This window comes from Oncorhynchus clarkii, chromosome 33, assembly GCF_045791955.1.
Source record: "Oncorhynchus clarkii lewisi isolate Uvic-CL-2024 chromosome 33, UVic_Ocla_1.0, whole genome shotgun sequence".
Lineage (NCBI taxonomy): Eukaryota > Metazoa > Chordata > Actinopteri > Salmoniformes > Salmonidae > Oncorhynchus > Oncorhynchus clarkii.
The window spans coordinates 7,535,378-7,555,267 of record NC_092179.1 but is presented as its reverse complement, the minus strand read 5'-3'; the positions used below and the strand labels follow the sequence as shown (position 1 = coordinate 7,555,267).

Genomic DNA, 19,890 nt, shown 5'->3' with positions numbered 1-19,890 from the left:
CAGAGATGCATACAAAGTTCTCCCCCACCCTCCATTTGGCAAATATGACCATAATTCTATCCTCCTGATTCCTGTTTACAAGCAAAAACTAAAGCAGGAAGTCCCAGTGACTCGCTCAATACGGAAGTGGTCAGATGACGCGGATGCTACGCTACAGGACTGTTTTGGTAACACAGACTGGAATATGTTCTGGGATTAATCCAATGGCGTTGAGGAATATACCACCTCAAGTCATCGGCTTCATCAATAAGTGCATTGACGATGTCGTTCCCACAGTGACCATAGCCCAACCAGAAGCCATGGATTACAGGATAGGTCCGTATCAAGCTAAAGGCTAGAGCTGCTGCTTTCAAGGAATGGGACACTAATCCGGACGCTTATAAGAAATCCCTCTATACCATCAACCAAGCAAAGCGTCAATACAGGATTACGATTGAATCCTACTACAGCGGCTCCGACGCACGTCAGATGTGGTAGGGCTTGAAAACTATTATGGACTACAAAGGGAAACCCAGACGCGAGCTGCCCAGTGATGCGAGCCTACCAGACAAGCTAAATGCCTTTTATGCTTGCTTTATGGCAATCAACACTTAAGCATGCTTGAGAGCACCAGCTGCTCTGGACGACTGTGTGATAACGCTCTCAGTAGCCAATGTGAGCAAGACCTTTAAACAGGTCAACATTCACAAAGCCACGGGGCCAGACTGATTACCAGGACATTTACTCAAAGCATGTGCGGACCAATTGGCAAGTGTCTTCACTGACATTTTCAACATCTCCCTGACGGAGTCTGTAATGCCTACATGTTTCAAGCAGTCCACCATAGTCCCTGTGCCCAAGGAAGCGAAGGTGTCCTGCCTAAATGAGTACCGCCCCGTAGCACTCGCGTCGGCAGCCATGAAGTGCTTGAAAGGCTGGTCATGGCTAACATCAACAGCATCCTCCCGGATATTCTAGACCCACTCCAATTCGCCTCCGTCCAAACAGATCCACAGATGACGCAATCTCAATCGCACTCCACACTGCACTTTCCCACCTGGACAAAAGGAACACTTATGTGAGAATGCTGTTCATTGAGTACAGCTCAGTGTTTAACACCATAGTGCCCTCAAAGCTCATCACTAAGCAAAGGACCCTGGGACTAAACACCTCCCTCTGCAACTGGATCCTGGACTTCCTGACAGGCCGCCCCCAGGTGGTAAGGATAGGTAACAACACATCTGACACGCTGATCCTCAACATTGGGGCCCTTCAGTGGTGTGTTCTTAGTATTTTTTTTACTTAATATTTTTTTGGTTTAGTCGCTAAATATTTTCTTAACTCTTCTTGATGCACTGTTGGTTAAGGTCTTGTATGTAAGCATTTCACAGTAAGGTCTACAGTTTGATTTCTTTTTTATTTAACCTTTATTTATCTAGGCAAGTCAGTTAAGAACAAATTCTTATTTACAATGACAGCCTAACCCCGCCAAACCTGGACAAATTGTGTGCCGGCCTATGGGACTCCCAATCACGGCCGGTTGTGATACAGCCTATAATCAAACCAGGGTCTGTAGTGACGCCTCTAGCACTGAGATGCAGTGCCTTAGACCGCTGTGCCACTCAGCAGCCAATTTGATTGATTTGATATCCTCCACATTCTGTACTGGAGTGTGGGCCAGAGACAGGGAGAAACTAAATCCTACCTGCCAGCTCATCTGCCATCCACACTGACCGTTTATATTATACCTCGTTCAAGTACTAGTCTACACAAGGAAACTTGGAAATGTCCGACTTGCTCAATGGTTGTTGTTAATCACGTGCTGCGTTTCCTATTTCCTAGGACTTGAACGCGGTATTATACCTCAGCGACGTTTACTGCGTTCACAAAGCCAGTCGGAACAATGAAACTTGGACATTTCTGTCTTCCTGGTTCGTTGAACGCGGCACGTAGATAACTATAACTTGTTAGCCAGTCGGACAATTCAGAGTTTCTAGTTTCAACGAGCACATGAATGCAGCAACTGACACGTTTGAAGATGACGTCGACCGCGTCTCAACTCACATACAGTAGATTGTACTTGTGATTGGGCGATGGCTAGGCATTGTGAAACTGACCAATCCCTACAGCGCTTGCTCAAACTAACGCAGCTCCAACATGGCGGCGTTCTGAGTTTTGGAGGAGGGAACTGGGCGTAAATAAACACGCTTTAAGACTTTTTAAAAACTTTCGGTAACAACACTCGTATTTTTGTGTCTGTGACATATTGTACCAGGGAAAGAAAATGTCAACTGACGGAAACAAGAAACAATTCTGGAAAAGAAATACAGCTAAGGTCCCTGGCAGGTATAAGTGACGTGTTCCTTCTTGGTAGCTACATTTGCTCGCTGCTTGTTAGCTAGCTCCGTTGCACTATTACATTCGAAATTACAGGTCACACTGACTGTAACGTTGAAACATTTAGTTTTTCACACATCCAATAATTTTGTGTTGTTTCATGTCATACTTTATGGGGTTGTCAAACGTGCGCATGCTCTTGCCTCAGTGATTCTAGAGAACATATCACCAGCCGCTAACGTTAGCTAAATGATTGTAGTATGAGTTCGTCGCTTGGTATTCAGCTAGCTTAGCTAACCAGATAGCCAAGCCAAGCATCCCTTGCTAGCCAGTTAACTTTCTAAGGTTTTTATTTAGCTAGCTGTTGGCCTTTTCTGATTTAACTGACTCGTTGTCAGAGCTTGTCAATATAGCAAAAATTAAATGTCAATATGACGTATTGAACTTATTTCTGATGTGTAGTCAAGTTCCAAGTAACTTTACATTTAGGCTCCAGTTCGCTAACTTTCTAAGGTTTTAATTTAGCTAGCTAGTATCCTGGTTGAACTGACTCGTTGTCAGAGCGTATTGTCATCATAACGTTACCAGCAATGAAATGAACAAGACGACTTATTGAACTTTATGATGTGTAGCCACGTTAAGTAACTTTACGTTTAGGCTAGATGGCTACATGCTCATCAAATAATCAAATGCGGCATCATATTGCCAACTACTGTTGACAGCTGCTTTCAAATGAAACCTAAGTAAACCAAAGTTGGTCTGCTCAATGAATTTTCTCATTATTGGAGTGCACTTTAACTTAATCAAGGCATTAGTTGACAGAGACATGTTATCCACTGTTTACTATAATATATAGTACACTGTAATACATTAATTCAGTAGATTTTATTGTCAAAGCATAGCAATAGGTCATTGTGTTTTTTCCCCTCTCCACAGCATACAACATGTGTATGGTGCTCAACATCCTCCTTTCGACCCTCTTCTGCATGCTAAGTAAGTGTCTGATTAGTTGTACGGTATATGTCCAACAGTATGTCTGAGTCCCAAATGGCTCCCCATATCCTTCTAGTGCTGCACAATATAGGGAATAACATGCCATTAAGGACATATTCTATAATGAATGAATGAATGGTGACTGTTGCTCTCTGGTATCTAGGTAGCTTTAGTCTTTTGATAGGGGATTTAAGATGGCCATTCAGGTTGGAGTAGTGGACTGACCTGAAAATCCAGTTTCTAACTTTCAGGAAATGCTGAGGTTAAAATTCAATGCTATTATAACTTCCTTTCGCCTCAATCACACCGGCAGCGACATTGGGTTTTGGTACAACAGAAGTACATTAATTTACTATGGAACGCTGTGCTTTCCTTGCGTCATTGCATTGCAGAGACAGTTGCAGTGTGTTGCATACGTTGTATTTATCCGACATACGCATCAAATGATATGGCTTGACAGAAATGGTAGCAGAGGTTTCTAACTTTCAGGAAATGCTGAGGCTAAAATTCAATGCTATTATAACTTCCTTTCGCCTCGATCACAGCGACATTGGATTTTGGTTCACCAGAACTTGAACTTTTGTTGCAGACATATCCAGATGACACTGCATACCGTTTTGCGCAATGACGCTGTCTGTGTGATCGATGAGTTAAAGACTATTGTAATTAAAAGAAACACTGCATGTCCTTGTTTGACTGTCTTTTTAAGCACCCGTTTGACTTGATTGAGGATAGGGAATTATGTCCGCTCCACTTTAGCCTGGGTGTCGTCTAACTGTTTAATCAGCACTAGCTACATCGTTTCCTTGCCAATAGAACAGCAAATTGGCATAAGGGCAATTCCACGGTAATAACATTATGCTTTGACTCAGGTTTTTCACTTTCAAATGTATGACAAACAAAAAATACATTGATTTCAAAGTTCACCAAACCATACAAATCTATGCACAATGACTTTGGTAAGGGAATTACAATAAAATCTCCCTCATGTTTTTGTGACCACATTGTCCAAAAACTCAAGATAAATATCTGCTCCGAATGAAGATTCAAAGAGTCAGCTCATTTTTTACAAGTTTGAACATCACAGCGGAGTACAGTACAATACAGCAGCGTTCAGTAAAGTATGCTACTGTATTGTCCTATATTATACTGTACTATTGTATGTAACTTTACTCTACTGTGCTCTACTCACTGTACGGTGCTCTACTCACTGTTCTGTGCTCTACTCACTGTACTGCACTCTGCTATCCAAATTTACGTCTGTGATGATAGGTTCAGATTTGGTCCAGTGCGTTTTGTCTGTGGATGTTCACATCAAGGCCAGGGTGGCCTGACCAAATGTGAACTACTTTTCAATGTCCATGAACGTCCGGTGTTGGCCGTTACTCAGTGACTGAGGATGCTGGTTACAGTACATTGAAAGAGAGAGGGCTCATGGATAGGTGTCAGTTAGAGCTGGAAGAGGTGACATTAACTGGGACCATTAACACTCTTGGTTTGACCACCAGACAACAGAAAGACAAAGAAATCAGTTCTGAGCTGAACATAAGTATGCCAGTGGGAGAGAGGACAGTAGAAGGTGACCCAACTGTGGTTTGTGACACATTATTTCCCAGTGTAGCCATTTCAGTTGCAGTGATTTTTTTTGGGGGGTTAATTCCGCTACCAATTTGGTAACTGATTAGGAGTTTTAATAATTAAGTAAACAAAATTGATATCAGTAAATTCACTGTAACTAACTGGTAGGTCTACCATTACTTGTTACTTCTGTGAGCTTACATTATCCTCCCTCATGAGGCAGAGAAATGAGAAAATATCTTAAGATATGTGGGGTTTTGGTAACAGAATTACAAGGCACAAGACAATATTTCTTGAACTTACAGAAGGTAAACCATTTCTCCAATACTAAATATAAGGGTTGATATGAGTTGGCAAGGGTCTATACATCAACATTATTGTGTTTTGATGCATTTCTAATACCGTTTAAGACTTTTTCTGGTAGATGTTTTCTAAGACCCCTTTTCCATCTGTTTATCCAGAAATAAAACCTTTTAATTATGCCACATTTTTTAGATGGAAAATGTATGCCTTAAATTTGCCAAAATATATACCTTTCGCTTTCATTTGACACAATTTTATATGCGCCTATGAACTTCACATTTTGGTGCTCATGGGTTGTTTTCAATGGAAATGCTCTAAAGCAGAGACCGATTTGGCACCTAGAAGGGCTTACTTCTCAGGCTGTGGCACCTACTATTTTTTTTATTTTTATGATCTGTCTTATCTCCATTTGACATCTGTTAGATTAACTCACACAGACCCAAGGTAGGCTTAATCAAATATTCTATATAGATAACCGAATAGTAATCTCTCTACTGGCTCTTTGGGCTGTGCAGCACAGTTCAGTCCAGCCCAGTCCAGCATAGTTCTGAAACTCCACCCATCTGCTCACGTACCTGTATACCAAGTATATTCTCCCAACTGTTGGTTGTGGGTTGACAAGGAGAGAGCGGAAACAGATGAAACAGCTGATCTTCAGTAATAGGCTTTTGTTGCTTTGCCTTTAGATTAAAGTGCTGCAAGTCTAATCATGTGGCTGATGTCCACAGAGGGGTTTATTTCATTTACTTGTTATTGTTAGGCTGACTTCTATGGTTTTATCACCTGTCAGGAGTGGGCTAGTCACAAGTAGAGTCCTATTGAACTTGGCGTTGCTTTTGTTATGCTAATGCTTTCGTTTTGAGTGAAAATAATACGATGGAAAGGAAGGGTCCCCTCTCCCTCTCTCCTTCCACCCGTGCTGCTTTTCAATCTCTGGTGCACACCTGAGTCTCATGGACACGAGAGGAAAAAGGATAAATTAAATTGCCTTTTTATTACGTTTTTTCCCCCCCTGAAGAAAACATCTCTCATACACAAGGGAAGGTTTTCTGTGAGAAATGGTTGTTAATTGATTTAATCTGCGCTGTGATTGTGTTCCTTTTACAATAAGCTTGTTGAAATAATTCAAATAGATGCTGACTCATTGATTGTCCTTGCAGAATTTTTTTGTGATTGTTTAATTTCTTTCATTATCGTCATTCAGTTTTTTCCCCCCCCAACATTCTCGTCAGTCAGTTCTTTTCAACATCGGCTCGCTGCGTCAACGTGAGAATATCCATCTGTATATGGGGCACAGCTGCATTCTCATTAATAGAACTTAAAAATACACCCAATTGAGCTTTTTTTGGAATTTAGTACAAGGGTATGTTCTTTGGCTGAAGTAGGCACTTTTTGACCAACTGTATTTGGCATTTGAATCTTAATTCCATTGAATGAACAGTTGAGGGATGTTTGAAGTGGCCCTACCAGAGTGAATTTGTCTCCCAGTCCTAATCTTTCATGGTCTTTCTGTTCATCCTTTCTAAGTTTTACACCTGTCATTCAATTCACCATTATTACCAACCTCTTCCACCTTCCGCTAAAAAAATAACATGAATTGAAAATACATGTATAATTTGGGGTTTTTGGTCTCTTTTTTTTTAATGCTTTGGATGACTTCTAGTACCCTTAACTTCTCCTCATCTTTCCCCATCTTAGTCAAATCAAAGCGGGCAACAAGCCCCAGATGACACCGGGAGGGAAGCCAAAGAAAGCCACCACCTTCCAGGAGTTTGAGAGCATCACCAGCGATGCCTGGGACGTGGGGGACGACGACGACGAGCTGCTCGCCATGGCCGCACAGAACCTCAACATCGAGGTCGTCATGGAAACCGCCAACAAGGTGATTCTATGCCGTCAACATACACAGCAGTCAGTCGTCCTTGGGTGTTTCAAAGGCCCTTATGTACTCATAAGCCTGTTTATATTAACTTATATGCCCTTATAATACATTAAGCTGTTTTTAAGGAGTTACATTTTTTAATATATGTTATTATCATTTTGCAGGTGATCGAGAACCACAGCAAGCAGCAGGAGAAGCAGAGACAGGACGATGCCGACGCGTCAGAGCTGGAGGACCGAGAGGAAGAGGCGCATGAGGAAGAGGTGGAAGAGCAGTGGGAGGAAGGGGAGGAATCGACCCCTGAGGTGTCGTTTGCTTGTGAGCCCAGCCCGCTCAGTGATGGCAGACTGGTGAAGTCACTGAGTGAGGCCCCCATCGGATCACCTAAGGGTAAGTAGACATATTTCGCACGTTTCTCTTCTTGGTCTCTCTCCTCTCTATCCATCAATCAACAAGCAGACAAAAACATGTAAGCGTCAGGTGAGGTGACAGATGTGAGGAACAACTTCCTAACAAGGAAGGAATCTTGAAAGTAGGAACCCCACTCCATAGGGCCCATTTACTCTGTCTTCACCCACTCCTTCTATACACAATATTTCCTCTCCCCCTGCCTCTGCTCTGAGCCTGCTAGGCTTTTCATGTTCATTTGTTAGTGTGGTAGCAGCAGCAGAGGGTGGTGTTTGTCTTGTGCAGTAGGGAACATCTGCCTGCTGTCTGTGGTGGTGCAGGAGATAAGACAGCAGCCCGTAGCAGTCCTAACTCCAGTATTATCTCCATGGAGGAGACACTGGCAGAGTAGACACTGTCTGCTCCATTCATCTGTGTTGATCAGTACACACACACACACATATATATATATATATATATATCTCACTCTCTCACTCACACACACAAAAGACAGACCCGCGCATCTGATGTGTTCACACACGGACCCCTACTCGCCCACGGACCCCTACTCGCCCACGGACCCCTACTCGCCCACGGACCCCTACTCGCCCACGGACCCCTACTCGCCCACTGCCCTTCCTGCTGGGAGAGACCTCATATTGTCTGTGATTGTTCTGCTCTCTATTGTAGTGCTTGGGTAAATGATATATCATGGTGATAATGCAGTGGAGGTTGAGCGACCCACTCTGTTCTTTGCCTGCAGGAAGTGATAGTATTCACACACTCCCCTTTGCATGCTGTGTTCAAACCAAGCTGCCGTCTTGAGCTCAACTCATCACAAAAAATCTGTGTTCATTTTCTTTTACTCACATCACTATAATATTGTTGTCTGTCTGGTAGCTTCTCTCTACCCCGTCTCCTCTCCCCTCTGCACTCCCCTCCCTCCACGCTTTCAGCCTACAAACAAGCTGCTCTCTGCTAATGGAGAGACAGACAGAGAGAGTGGCCTGACCTCGGCCCTGCAGCACTCTACACCTTCTCTGGGTGTCCTCCGCTGTCCTCTACTTCTGCTGCTGGGAACAAACTCTACTCTGCCTTGTTATTGTCTGTAATGGGGCTCCCGAGTGGCACAGCGGTCTAAGGCACTGCATCTCAGTGCTAGAGTCGTCAGTACAGAACCTGGTTCGATTCCAGGCCATGATTGGAAGTCCCATAGGGAGGCGCACAATTGTTAGGGTTAGGCCCAGGGTAGGCTGTCATTGTAAGTAAGAATTTGTTCTTAACTGACTGTCTAGTTAAATTAATATAAAAATGTGGTTTTTCTGTTACTGTAGTGGAGAAAGGTGGTTGGGTTACACAGTGTTTGTGTGACAGTTTTGTATGACATGTGAATTCAATGGGTGTGCTCAGAGGAAAGGTGCTTGCAACAGGTGTGCGTGTTTGTGTTTTTGTGTTTGACCAAGTGTGTTTTTGTGTGTGACCAAGTGTGTGTGTGTGTGTGTGTTTGTTGTTCTCAGTATCTCTCCCCTCTCTCTGTTTATCCAGATGCGTCGCTCCACAGACAGCAGTCCCTTCCCCACCGGCCCACCATCCCCATGGTGGCTCGTATAGCTGACCAGAACACCTCCGGGACCCCAGCCATGACAGAGAGAGAGGCATCCCGCCTGGACAAGTTTAAACAGGTCCTGGCTGGACCCAACACTGACCTTGGTATGTTGCTGGATATTAATTACAGATCTAAGATCAGACTCATGTAGGAATGGTGCTCATAGGAATCATCAAACCCAATACCTTTTTGATGCTCTGATATGTGCTTCGTGTAGGAATGTTACCACTCAACCACACAGGTTCACCCCAATCCTGAACTAAACCATTTAGGGGAAAGATATCTGACCTTGTATCATTGTGTTGGGTTGCAACACCTCCCTGTCTCACCTTCTAATAGAAAACCCAGTTCATAGCTCTGTGGTAAAGAACTCCATCTGAGAAAACAAGCAGTGAAACATCTGCTGTGTTCTAACGATGCCATATGAATAGCTGAGGGGGAACTAAACTTTGCCATCTGGCCAGTGGCCACCGTGCATAATCCAAGGGACACAAATGATGCTTTTAGTTTGTACTTACTCGTTCTCTAGCTTTACTTCTACTGTACTCCTTTGAGACGAGATGGTGCTTTAACTTGTGATCCAAGGCCGTAATGGGGTAACGGCAGTAGCTTTGGTATTGTTCTTCCATGGGCATTTATATGGCCGCTTTGATTTTTTTTTGGTGTGTTTCACGCTTTCAACTTCTAAGGGCTATTCTATGGAGGATTTAACGTTCTATGGGTGATTTGAAGGAGTCTATTCACCCTTTGACTTCTGCTTGTTCTCCTATAAGTTTCAAGGTTTTGTTCTTTGTCAGTCCTCTAATCCTGCAGTATATGTCTGGTTTATCAGCTCTGTCCTGGAAAGGCATTGCGGGCAGATTGGTATGACTTGCATTGGAGCTGCTGTGTGTGTGTGTGTGTGTGTGTGTGTGTGTGTACTTACGTGTTGTCGGACTCGCTCTTAACCATTTTGTACCGTTGATGATTTTCCCTGCAGTCGGCTTTTATAATGCTCTGAATATCCTTGGATTGTGCTGTGTGATTGTATGTGTGCTGTCTGATCCGCCTCAATGATTCCAGCTTCCGTCGTTGTGCCTGAGCCAGAGGTGAAGGCGTCTTAGCGAGGTTATACCTGTGAGGGAGTCGGTTCTATTGTTTGAGTCATTGTGATAGCGCTGATTCAGCCCAGTGGCTAGATCATTTTGTGAGGCTATGTGTCACTGACTGTCTCTCTGGTTTATACAACAAGTGGTTCAGGGTCGTGCTGAGACACATGAGGGAATAGGATTGGGGTAAGTGAGGTGCTGAATGTCCAAGAAGACCACTTCTGATTTTGAAAGGCAAAGACCATAACAGGTTCGCCTTTTTTGCCAAACATTCCATTTTCAGTAGACGCATGTAACCGGAACAACTCATGACTAAAGAAGGGTCCACTGTATAGAGCTTGAGACACAAGTTGATACACAACCTGTGGTTTTATGTCACATGTACAAGTACAGTGAGATGCCTTTCTTGCAAACTCAAAACCCAACAATGCAATTATCAATAACAATATATTACTAGAAAAATACACAAGAAATAAGAATATGAAATACACAAAGTAAGTAAACATACTATATACTGGAAATATTTAAACAGTCAGTTCTAATACCATATTTACGTGTGCAGGGATACTGGAGTGATGGAGGTAGATATATATTTTTATTTATTTTGATTTAACTAGGCAGGTCAGTTAAGAACAAATTCTTATTTACAATGGCGGCCTAAAGGGATTAGGCAATAGGATATAAGATAAACAGAGTAGCAGCAGCTTGCGGGTGTGTAGAGTTTATAAATTATTATATTTTTTATTTAAATTATATATTTTTTTAGTTAACTAGGTAAGTCAGTTAAGAACAAAATCTTACTTACAATGACGGCCTACCGCGGGCCAAACCCTAACCCCGACAACGCTGGGCCAATTGTGCGCTGCCCTATGGGACTCCCAATCACGGCCGCCGGTTGTGATACAGCCTGGAATGTTTGAGTGAGCAAATGATGGAGTGAGAGTTTGCGAGTGTGTAGAGCCCTGTGAGTGTGCATAGAGACAGTGCGAGATTGAAATAAAAGGTCAATAATGATACAAGGTTAACACAGTTTGTGTAGCTATTTTGTTAGTTAGTCGTATTGCTTGGGGAGAGAAGCTGTTCAGGTGTCTGTTGATGTACCTCTTGCCATGCAGCAGCAAGGGAAAATAGTATATGGCTTGGGTGGTTGATGATTTTCCAGGCCTTATTTTCACACCGCCTGATAGAGATCCTGGATGGTAGAGAGCTTGGCCCCACTGATGTACTGGGCTGTCCGCACAACCCTCTGTAGCGCCATGTGATCGAGGGCGGTGCTATTGCCATACCAAGCAGTGATTCAGCCAGTCAATATGCTCTCAATGGGACAGCTGTAGACCCTTTTGAGGATTTGAGGGCCCATGCCAAACCTTTTCAACCACCATTTTAAGTCCTTAGTGATTTTGGCACAGAGGAATTTGAAGATGTCTACTTGCTCTACTGCTGCCCTGTTGATGTGGATGGGGGTGTGTTCGCCACCCCTGTTTCCTGAGGTCCACGATCAGCTTCTTGGTCCTGCTGATGTTGAGGAAGAGGTTGTTGCTATGTGACCATACTGCCAGGTCACTGACCACCTCCCTGTAGGCTGACTCATCGTCGCCGGTGATCAGGCCTACCACCGTCGTGTTATCAGCAAACTTGATAATGGTGTTGGAGTTGTTGAACAGGGAGTACAGGAGGGAACTAAGCACACACCCCTGTGGGGCCCCTGTATTAATGGTCAGCATGGCGGAGGTGACGTTGCCTACCCTCACCACCTGGGGTCGGCCCGTCAGGATGTCCAGGATCCAGTTGCAGAGGGAGGTATTCAGACCCAAAGTCCTAAGCTTGGTGACGAGCTTGGCGTGGACAATAGTGTTGAACACTGAGCTGTAGTCAATTAACAGCATTCGCACATATTATCTAGGTTGCTGAGGGCAGTGTGAAGTGCAATTGAGATTGCATCATCTATGGATCTGTTGGGGCGGTATGCAAACTGGAGTGGGTCTAGTGTGGCTGGGATGAGGCAGTTAATATGTGCCATAACTTGCTTTTCAAAGCACTTAACAATTAGAGAAGTTAGTGCCACAGGGTGGTAGTCATTGTGACTTGAAGCCTAAGAGTTCTTAGGCGCAGGAATGATTGTGGTCATCTTAAAACGTGGGGATTACAGACTGGGACAAGGAGAGGTTGAAAATGACTGTGTATTTGCCTGCCAAACTGTTCTGCGCGTGCCCTGGAATACCGTCGTGGCCCGGAGAGCGAGATCACCCAATCCTCTGGGTTGGTGACGTCCCTCACAACTGGCTCGATGTTGTTGTCAAAACGTGCATAAAATACATCGAGTTTGTCTGGTAGAGAGGCATCGTTGGGCAGATCACGGTTGGGTCTCGCTTTGTAATGCGTAATGGACTGTAGTCCCTGCCACATACGGTGGGTGGCGGAGTCTGTAATGATTCCACCTTATTCCTATATTATCCTTTTGCTCGTTTGATTACTTTGCGGAGGTCATAGCAGGCCTTCTTGTAATTATTCCTGTCTTTGGCCATAGCATCAGGGTTGTCTAAGATGGCACTGTGTGCGGTAGCCCTGTTCTTTAGTTAAGCGCCAACTTGTTAATCCAGGGCTTTTGACGTTGCTGATGCATTTCCTAATGAAGTCTGTGACAGAGGTGGTTAGCTCGTCAATGTTGGCGCTGGAGTCTCAAAACATATTCCAATCAGCACTAGCAGAGCAGTCCTGTAGCATAACCTCTGATTCTGGTGACCGTTTCTCAACCGAGCAAATTGCAGGTACTTCTTGTTTGAGTTTCTGCTTGTAAACAGGAAGCAAAATATTTAAGTTGCCGGCAACCAGAAAGGCAGTGTATGTTCTCCTGCTTGTTTATATCCTTGTACAGTTTAAGCGCCAGCTTGTTAATTTTTGTCTTGAGGTGGAATGTATACAGCAGTCATGTTGACAGCTGAAAAGGGTCAGCATTTGACCATCAGGTATTCAAAGACGGGTGAACAGTGGGTCGACACTTCCACCAGGCTGGAATTAGCACACCAGTTGTACTTGAAGAGGCAACCCCCCCCCCCCCCCGATTTCCCCGACTTCACTGTCCTGTCTGCATGAAAATATCCTGTCTGCATGAGTCCTTAGCCGTAGTATATTGGCCATATACCACACCACCTTGGGCCTTATTGCTTAGGTATACCAAGGGTATGACAAAACATGCGTTTTACTTCTCTAATATTGTTGGTAACCAGTTTATAATAGCAATAATAGCAAAACCTCAGGGGTTTGTTTTATATGGCCAATATACCACGGCTGCCGGCTGTATCCAGGCACTCCGTGTTGTGCATTAGAACACCCCTTAGCTGTTGTATATTGACAATATACCACACCCCCTTGAGCCTTATTGCTTAAACATGTCCCTAAAAACAGCAATTTACAATGTTTCCCTTTGTTGAAACCCTGCGTGAATGTTTGTTGGTCCTGTCGCCATGACTACAACAGGCTAGCTTCACTGAAGTTAACTTTAGCTGACGTTAGCTTCTATGCTAACAGACTTTTCTAAATTAATTAAACTATCAAAACATCATCAAAAAAAGAACAATGTGCTGTGTTATTACACTCCGCTGAACTCTGTGTTTAATTTCCTCTGCTTTATAACTCGCTCACCATAAAATGTTTTGTTTATCTGGTGGTGTTCTCTTCAGTTTTCAGTTGGCTCTCACTGACTCACTAACCAGGCAGTGTAGCGTGAGAGTGCGTGAAGCAACCACTAGAGCGAGCAGCTCTCTCTGTGGGTCAAAAGAAGCACAACACCCCTTGACTCTAAATACTGTCAACGATTACAACATTTGGAAGATTAGGCTACCAGATATCTCACATTCTCCCACATTTCAGGTTGGCAACACGGGGAACCCAAACATGAGCAATAAAACTGTACTATTGATACAGAAACTGTTTCCCTTTTTCACAGCAACGGTTTCCTTTTTTCTTTGCCCTTAGAGACAAACTAGGACCAACAATAGTATCCTGCCTCTGACCATACTGGTATATGAATTCATCAGTATAATACCAACCAACCTCTTGACCTTGAGGCGTTTTATTTATTTAAAGCATTGTACTGCCGTTGTACTACGGTAACGCATAATTCACAAAGATGGTACCATATGTATAATGCCGTTTTAAAACCATGCTATTTCAATGAAGGCAATACCATGGTATTATTTCGGATCATGGCAGTACCATACTTCAACGCTAAAACCATCGGAATTGGGGTAAGTAACCGCCGATCTGATGTTCAAGAGTTCTTGTCGGTTGTAAGAAATGATAACGGATTTATTTAGTGAAAATAGAGTAAAAATAAATGGCAAAATAATCACAAAGTAGCAAAGTTCTGTCGACGCTTGCAAAAGGGCGGCAATCCAGTATGGCGCTATCTCGAGGTCATAAGAGGATTTAAAGCCATCCATATACCAGTACATGTCTTCATCTGTGTATTATTATGGACTCCTGAGGGGAGGGAGGTGGAGGCTAGGGGGAGAGCAGCAGGGTACAGTCAGTGATTCTAAGTCTGTCAACAGTGATTACACCAGGCCAGCAGTCCGGATCTGCTTTTTAAATGGAGTTGTCGCTGCTTTATTACATATCCAAGCTGACTAGCCAGACACATGATGCCAACGATGAAATATGAACTTAATTCAGAGGCCATAATTAAGAGACACAGAGGTAGAGGGCAAAACAGACAGCGAGAGAGAGGGCGATTGGCAGAGGGTAAGGGAGACGAATCGATTGATGGAGAGAAAGAGAGAGCCTGTTGACAGAGATGGATGGGTGTGTTGTCCTGTGGTTGAGGTGGCCGACCTGGTTTTTGTCCTGGTCTCCCCTCTGTGACGTCAAATCAAATTTTATTGATCATATACACATGGTTAGCAGATGTTAATGCGATTTTAGCTAAATGCTTGTGAAGAAAAGTGATTGAGTGTATTGCAAAGCAAATTCTATCAGCATATTGATTGCACTACGCAATTGCACTATATTTGTTCTAAAATCCCCAGTTACATTAAATGCAGCCTCAGGATATAGGGTTTACAGTTTACATAGAGTCTAGGGAAGGTCCTTGAGGGCCGTCTTGGTGTCTGTTTGATGGGGAATGTACACCGCTGTCACGATAACTGATGAGAATTATCTTGTGAGATAATATGGCTGGCATTTGATTGTGAGGAATTCTATGTTAGGTGAACACTTGAGTTCCTGTATGTTGTTATGATTACACCATGAGTCGTTAATCATGAAGCGTACACCCCCGCTCTTCCCAGAGAGGTGTTGCATGGAAAAGCCTGGTGGCTAAACCGATTCCGACAACATATCCCGAGAGAGCCATGTTTCTGTGAAACAGAGGATTTTACCATCTCTTATGTCTCTGTGGAAAGCAACCCTTGCTTGAATTTCATATACCTTGTTGTCAAGAGACTGGACATTGGCGAGTAGTATACTCGGGAGCGGTGGGCGATGTACACGTTTACGAACCTGACCAGAAGGCCGCTCCGTCTGTCCCTTCTGCAGCGCCATTGTTTTGGGCCGGCTTCTGGAATTAGGTCCATTGTCCTGGGTGCTGGTCCAATCAGTGGATCATCTTTGGGCAAGTCGTATTCCTTAGTCGTAATGTTGGTAAGTTGACTCCGCTCATATATCCAATAGTTCTTCCCGGCTGTATGTAATAAGACTTACGATTTCCTTGGGTAAAAATGTAAGAAATCAAAAATCAAAATACTGCATAGTTTCCTAAGGACTCGAAGCGAGGCGACCGTCTTACTTTTTTCATCACAGCATCTGTAGAATTACATAGCCATTTATCAGTCCTCTCACCACCAACAGCGCTCGCTTAAACCTCCATCTCTCTCGCTCTGTCGCTCTTTCTCACTCAAAACTCATCTACTCATCCCTCTCTCAATCACACAGCTATCAATCCCGGGAGACGCTGCCCTCTAGTGTAGAACGACCCCTGACTCTTGTCCTTGATGTTGGGGGATGTGTGTGTATCAGGGAAAGTGTGCGCGTGCGCTTCATTCTTTCTTCAGCCTGATGGATTTCAGCCTGGTTTGTGGCTCTAGCCCTCCATCATGTTGGGATTTGTCTCCAGAGGTGTGTGTGTGTGTGTGTGTGTGTGTGTGTGTGTGTGTGTGTGTGTGTGTGTGTGTGTGTGTGTGTGTGTGTGTGTGTGTGTGTGTGTGTGTGTGTGTGTGTGTGAACAACTGACTGCCTGCTCTGCTCTCACCTGTTTAACGATTAGAAGATGGGCTTGGCATGGGATAGAACGAGGCTAAAACCGTTAGGCCTAAAAAATGAATCACTCTTTTCCTTTCCATTCCCAGTTTCTATAATTGTTCTTAATTGTATTTTCTAAATCTTTGTGACAATCAGGTACTTTGGTTATTCCAGATGCAATATTTACAGTTTTTGTTTCTAATTCAAGCATTCATCAGCCGTGTGTGTGTTTTATTTTGAGCAGTTTATGTCAGGATTTCTGGGTTTCTCCAGACAGAGCAGTGAACCTGGCAGAGGTAGGCAGGCTGATCGAGCGGAACAGAGCAGGCTTTACGGCACTAAGGCCACAAAGACCATGGCAAGAGCAGGCCAAACCCATTTATCATCACTGAGAGTGAGAATATGACTGGATCTCATTCACAGCCTCTTATCTGTCTCCCTTTTGCTGTCTCAATCTTTCTCTCTCATTCTCACTCTTTCTCACTCTGTCACCTGTCTCTCCCCCACCCTGCTCTCTCTGAATAGTCATTTAAATGAATTTAATAATTTCTCATAATGTAATATAATAAGGCACAGTTTAAATATTTTATCAATCGCATAAACATCAACATATCAGCCAGGATCGGAATGACACTTTAGCGCGTCTGTGAGTGCGCTCATTACCTGCATGTAAAACGATTGGGCTGTTTCTCAAGTGGAGAGCGAGACAGTCGGACATTGCAGCAGCAGGCAGTCCTAGACTATAAAATATAATAGTGAACAGAACAAACTAACTTGGTAGCGAATAAAAAAAAACATCTTGTCGCCCGGCTAGTTATTAACTGTTTAACTATTATTAACGTGTATTAATGTTTTCATCATGTCCCAAAAACGACATTCTATGATTAATTTTAGGGCTGACCCTATTTAGTTGACCAGTTGATTGTTTGGTCGATAGGCTGTTGGTTGACCAAGGTTTTTTTTTTTTCTTTATTGAGCAGTGGCAAAGGGTGGCTACTGTGAAGAATCTCAAATATTAATATTGTATACCACTTTTTGGGTTACTACATTCTACAATGTAGATAAAAATAAAGAAAACCCCTGCAATGAGTAGGTGTGTCCAACCCTTTGACTGGTACTGTATATATAAAATATCTGGCACGAGACACCTGTCTCATTCATGCCTGTCTGAGTGGACTAATCCATTGTGGAGGCTGCAGCGGTGGCATATCACCTGTTATACATTTACTGTTAATTAACATCATTTTGAATCTACATTACTTGTTTGGTTATGTAATTTCTGTTAATGCATTCAATATATTATTATTACAGCCTTACTGTTGTCATTTGTAGGAGTGGACACGTAGTTTGCAGAGCCTAGTCTACACGTGACAAAGTTTGGGTTTATTTCATTGCGTGTTGTCAATTTATTAATTGTCTTTTGTTGGGAGCACTTGTCAATCTTGAGTAAGTACACGCACCTGATTACGCTTACCTCCGTTAGTTTGGTGCGTTATGCGCTGGAATCCATCGGAAAGAGCGGTCACGACAACGCAGACAAAAATTCCAATTATATCCATAATGTCCACAGAAAAATGTAAACCGTTTTTTATAATCAATCCCCAGGGTGTTTTTCAAATATCTATTCGATAAGATATCAACCGGGACAGTTGGCTTTTCACTAGGACCGGGAGTCCTTTCTCTTTTGCGCACAACTCACTCTGAGAGCCCCCACCTCTCCACTTACGCAATGTGGCTGTTCACGCTCATTCTTCAAAATAAAAGCCTGAAACTATGTCTAAAGGCTGTTGACACCTTAGTGAAGCCATAGAAAAAGGAATCTGGTTGATATCCCTTTAAATGGGGATATCAATAGGGATGCATAACAACATAGAGGTTTCAAAAACAGGGGCACTTCCTGATTGGATTTTCCTCAAGTTTTAGCCTGCAATATCAGTTCTGTTATACTCAGACAATATTTGGACAGTTTTGGAAACTAGAGTGTTTTCTATCCTAATCTGTCATTTATATGCATATTCTAGAATCTGGTCCTGAGAAATAGGCCATTTACTTTGGGAACGTTATTTTTCCAAACATAAAAATAGTGCCCCCTAGCTTCAAGAGGTTAATTGAATGCAGAAGAATATAACACAGTATCTGGTGGAAGAAAAGAGAAAGAGGGAGCATAATTTCTTTTTATTGTTGTAGCATCTTTCACATGTACTAGAATAGGATGCTGGAGATAATTTTGATGGATAACACAAGAGGGCAACTGTAGGTGTGAAAAGTTTCAGACTGACAACTTCAGGAATGGGTGAGCTACATGACATTTAGCATGAAGTCACCCAGGTGTCCCACACAAGTTGCCCAAATGTACCCAAGTGGCTGAATTGGTGAAATGACCTATAACTAAAAACAACATATCAAAAAGCAATTCTAACACACAATTTTTTAAATAAGAATGTTTAAAAAAAATATTTGAAAAAAAAAAACATTGAAAAAAAAAACAGGGGCAGACCCTTTGGAAGGGTCCATGCCCCAGTAGCGTCCTTCACACGCCTGACGACGTGATCGCCACTGAAGGACTTGTGGATAGTGGAGCACATCACCACCTCTCTGGTGTCCATCCACTTCACAAACAGCAGGCCATCTTCACAGATCCATCGCATGGTACCCCGCTCAGCCCGCTTAGGCATGTCATTTACCTTGGTCTTCGGAAAGCCCACTCTGTTGGTCCGAATGGTGCCACAGGCCCACACCTCCAGCTTCCTCAGGTCTGCAAACAGGGTAGGGCTTGTGTAAAAGTTGTCCACAAAGGGTTTGTACCCCTTCCCCAGCAGTTGAAAATCCAATAACTCCATTACAGAGTCATAGCTAAGTCCTTTACCAGTCGCACAAGTGTTCTTCCCCTCTTAGACAAAATAATTGCATGTGTATGCACACACAGAATCAGCCAAAACAAACAGCTTGGAACCCCACTTGGAACCCCCCACAGTTGGTTTGTTACGCATGTATTGTTTTATGCCAATTCTGGCCTTTGAGGCTACCATCCTCTCATCTATGGACAAGTTCTGGGCGGGCTGAAAATGGATCTTGCAGGCCTCAACCATGCTGGGGTAGAGAGGTTTGACTTTGCAGAGCCTGTCAAACCTTGCGGTGCCTCTCCTGTCATTCTCATCAACTTCTGGGTCACTGATGTGAAGTGCCCGTGAGATATTTAAAAACCTTGTAGAGGACATGACAGTGTGGGGTGGGGTGGGGGGGGGGGGGGGGGGGGGGGCAGTGAAAAGTAGCAGAAAAGGTCTGACATGGAAATGGGCTTCCATGCCTCTTTCTTTCCTGCTTGCTTCCTAGCCCCATACTTGTTTAGTATTACACACCAGGGAATCAACAACTGCCGGGGTGAAAAACAATCGAAAAAGTTGCATGGGGCTGTATTTTGATGTCATGTTGAGCTGAGGTCCTGGTGGCCTTTTTGGTCGGAATATTGGAGGATGTGGCTCCACACAGAGTGCCATTTC

The 19,890-nt window shown here is 43.5% G+C and overlaps 1 protein-coding gene across 6 annotated transcripts in view; it reads left to right on the top strand.

Annotated features, from left to right (window-relative positions):
* The first annotated feature begins 2,109 nt into the window (after positions 1–2,109).
* Positions 2,110–19,890, top strand: part of LOC139393258 (TBC1 domain family, member 22a) — a 188,304-nt gene continuing 170,523 nt past the window's right edge. For 2 of the 6 annotated variants that reach the window (XM_071141737.1, XM_071141738.1), the window contains exons 1-5: positions 2,110–2,325; positions 3,253–3,309; positions 6,889–7,072; positions 7,237–7,462; positions 9,005–9,169. In XM_071141737.1, the coding sequence (XP_070997838.1) occupies positions 2,264–2,325; positions 3,253–3,309; positions 6,889–7,072; positions 7,237–7,462; positions 9,005–9,169 (694 nt within the window). In that variant the 5' untranslated portion in view covers positions 2,110–2,263. The remainder of the gene's footprint in view (positions 2,326–3,252; positions 3,310–6,888; positions 7,073–7,236; positions 7,463–9,004; positions 9,170–19,890) is intronic. The other 4 variants (XR_011629758.1, XM_071141739.1, XR_011629759.1 and 1 more) reach the window with 3 other exon arrangements.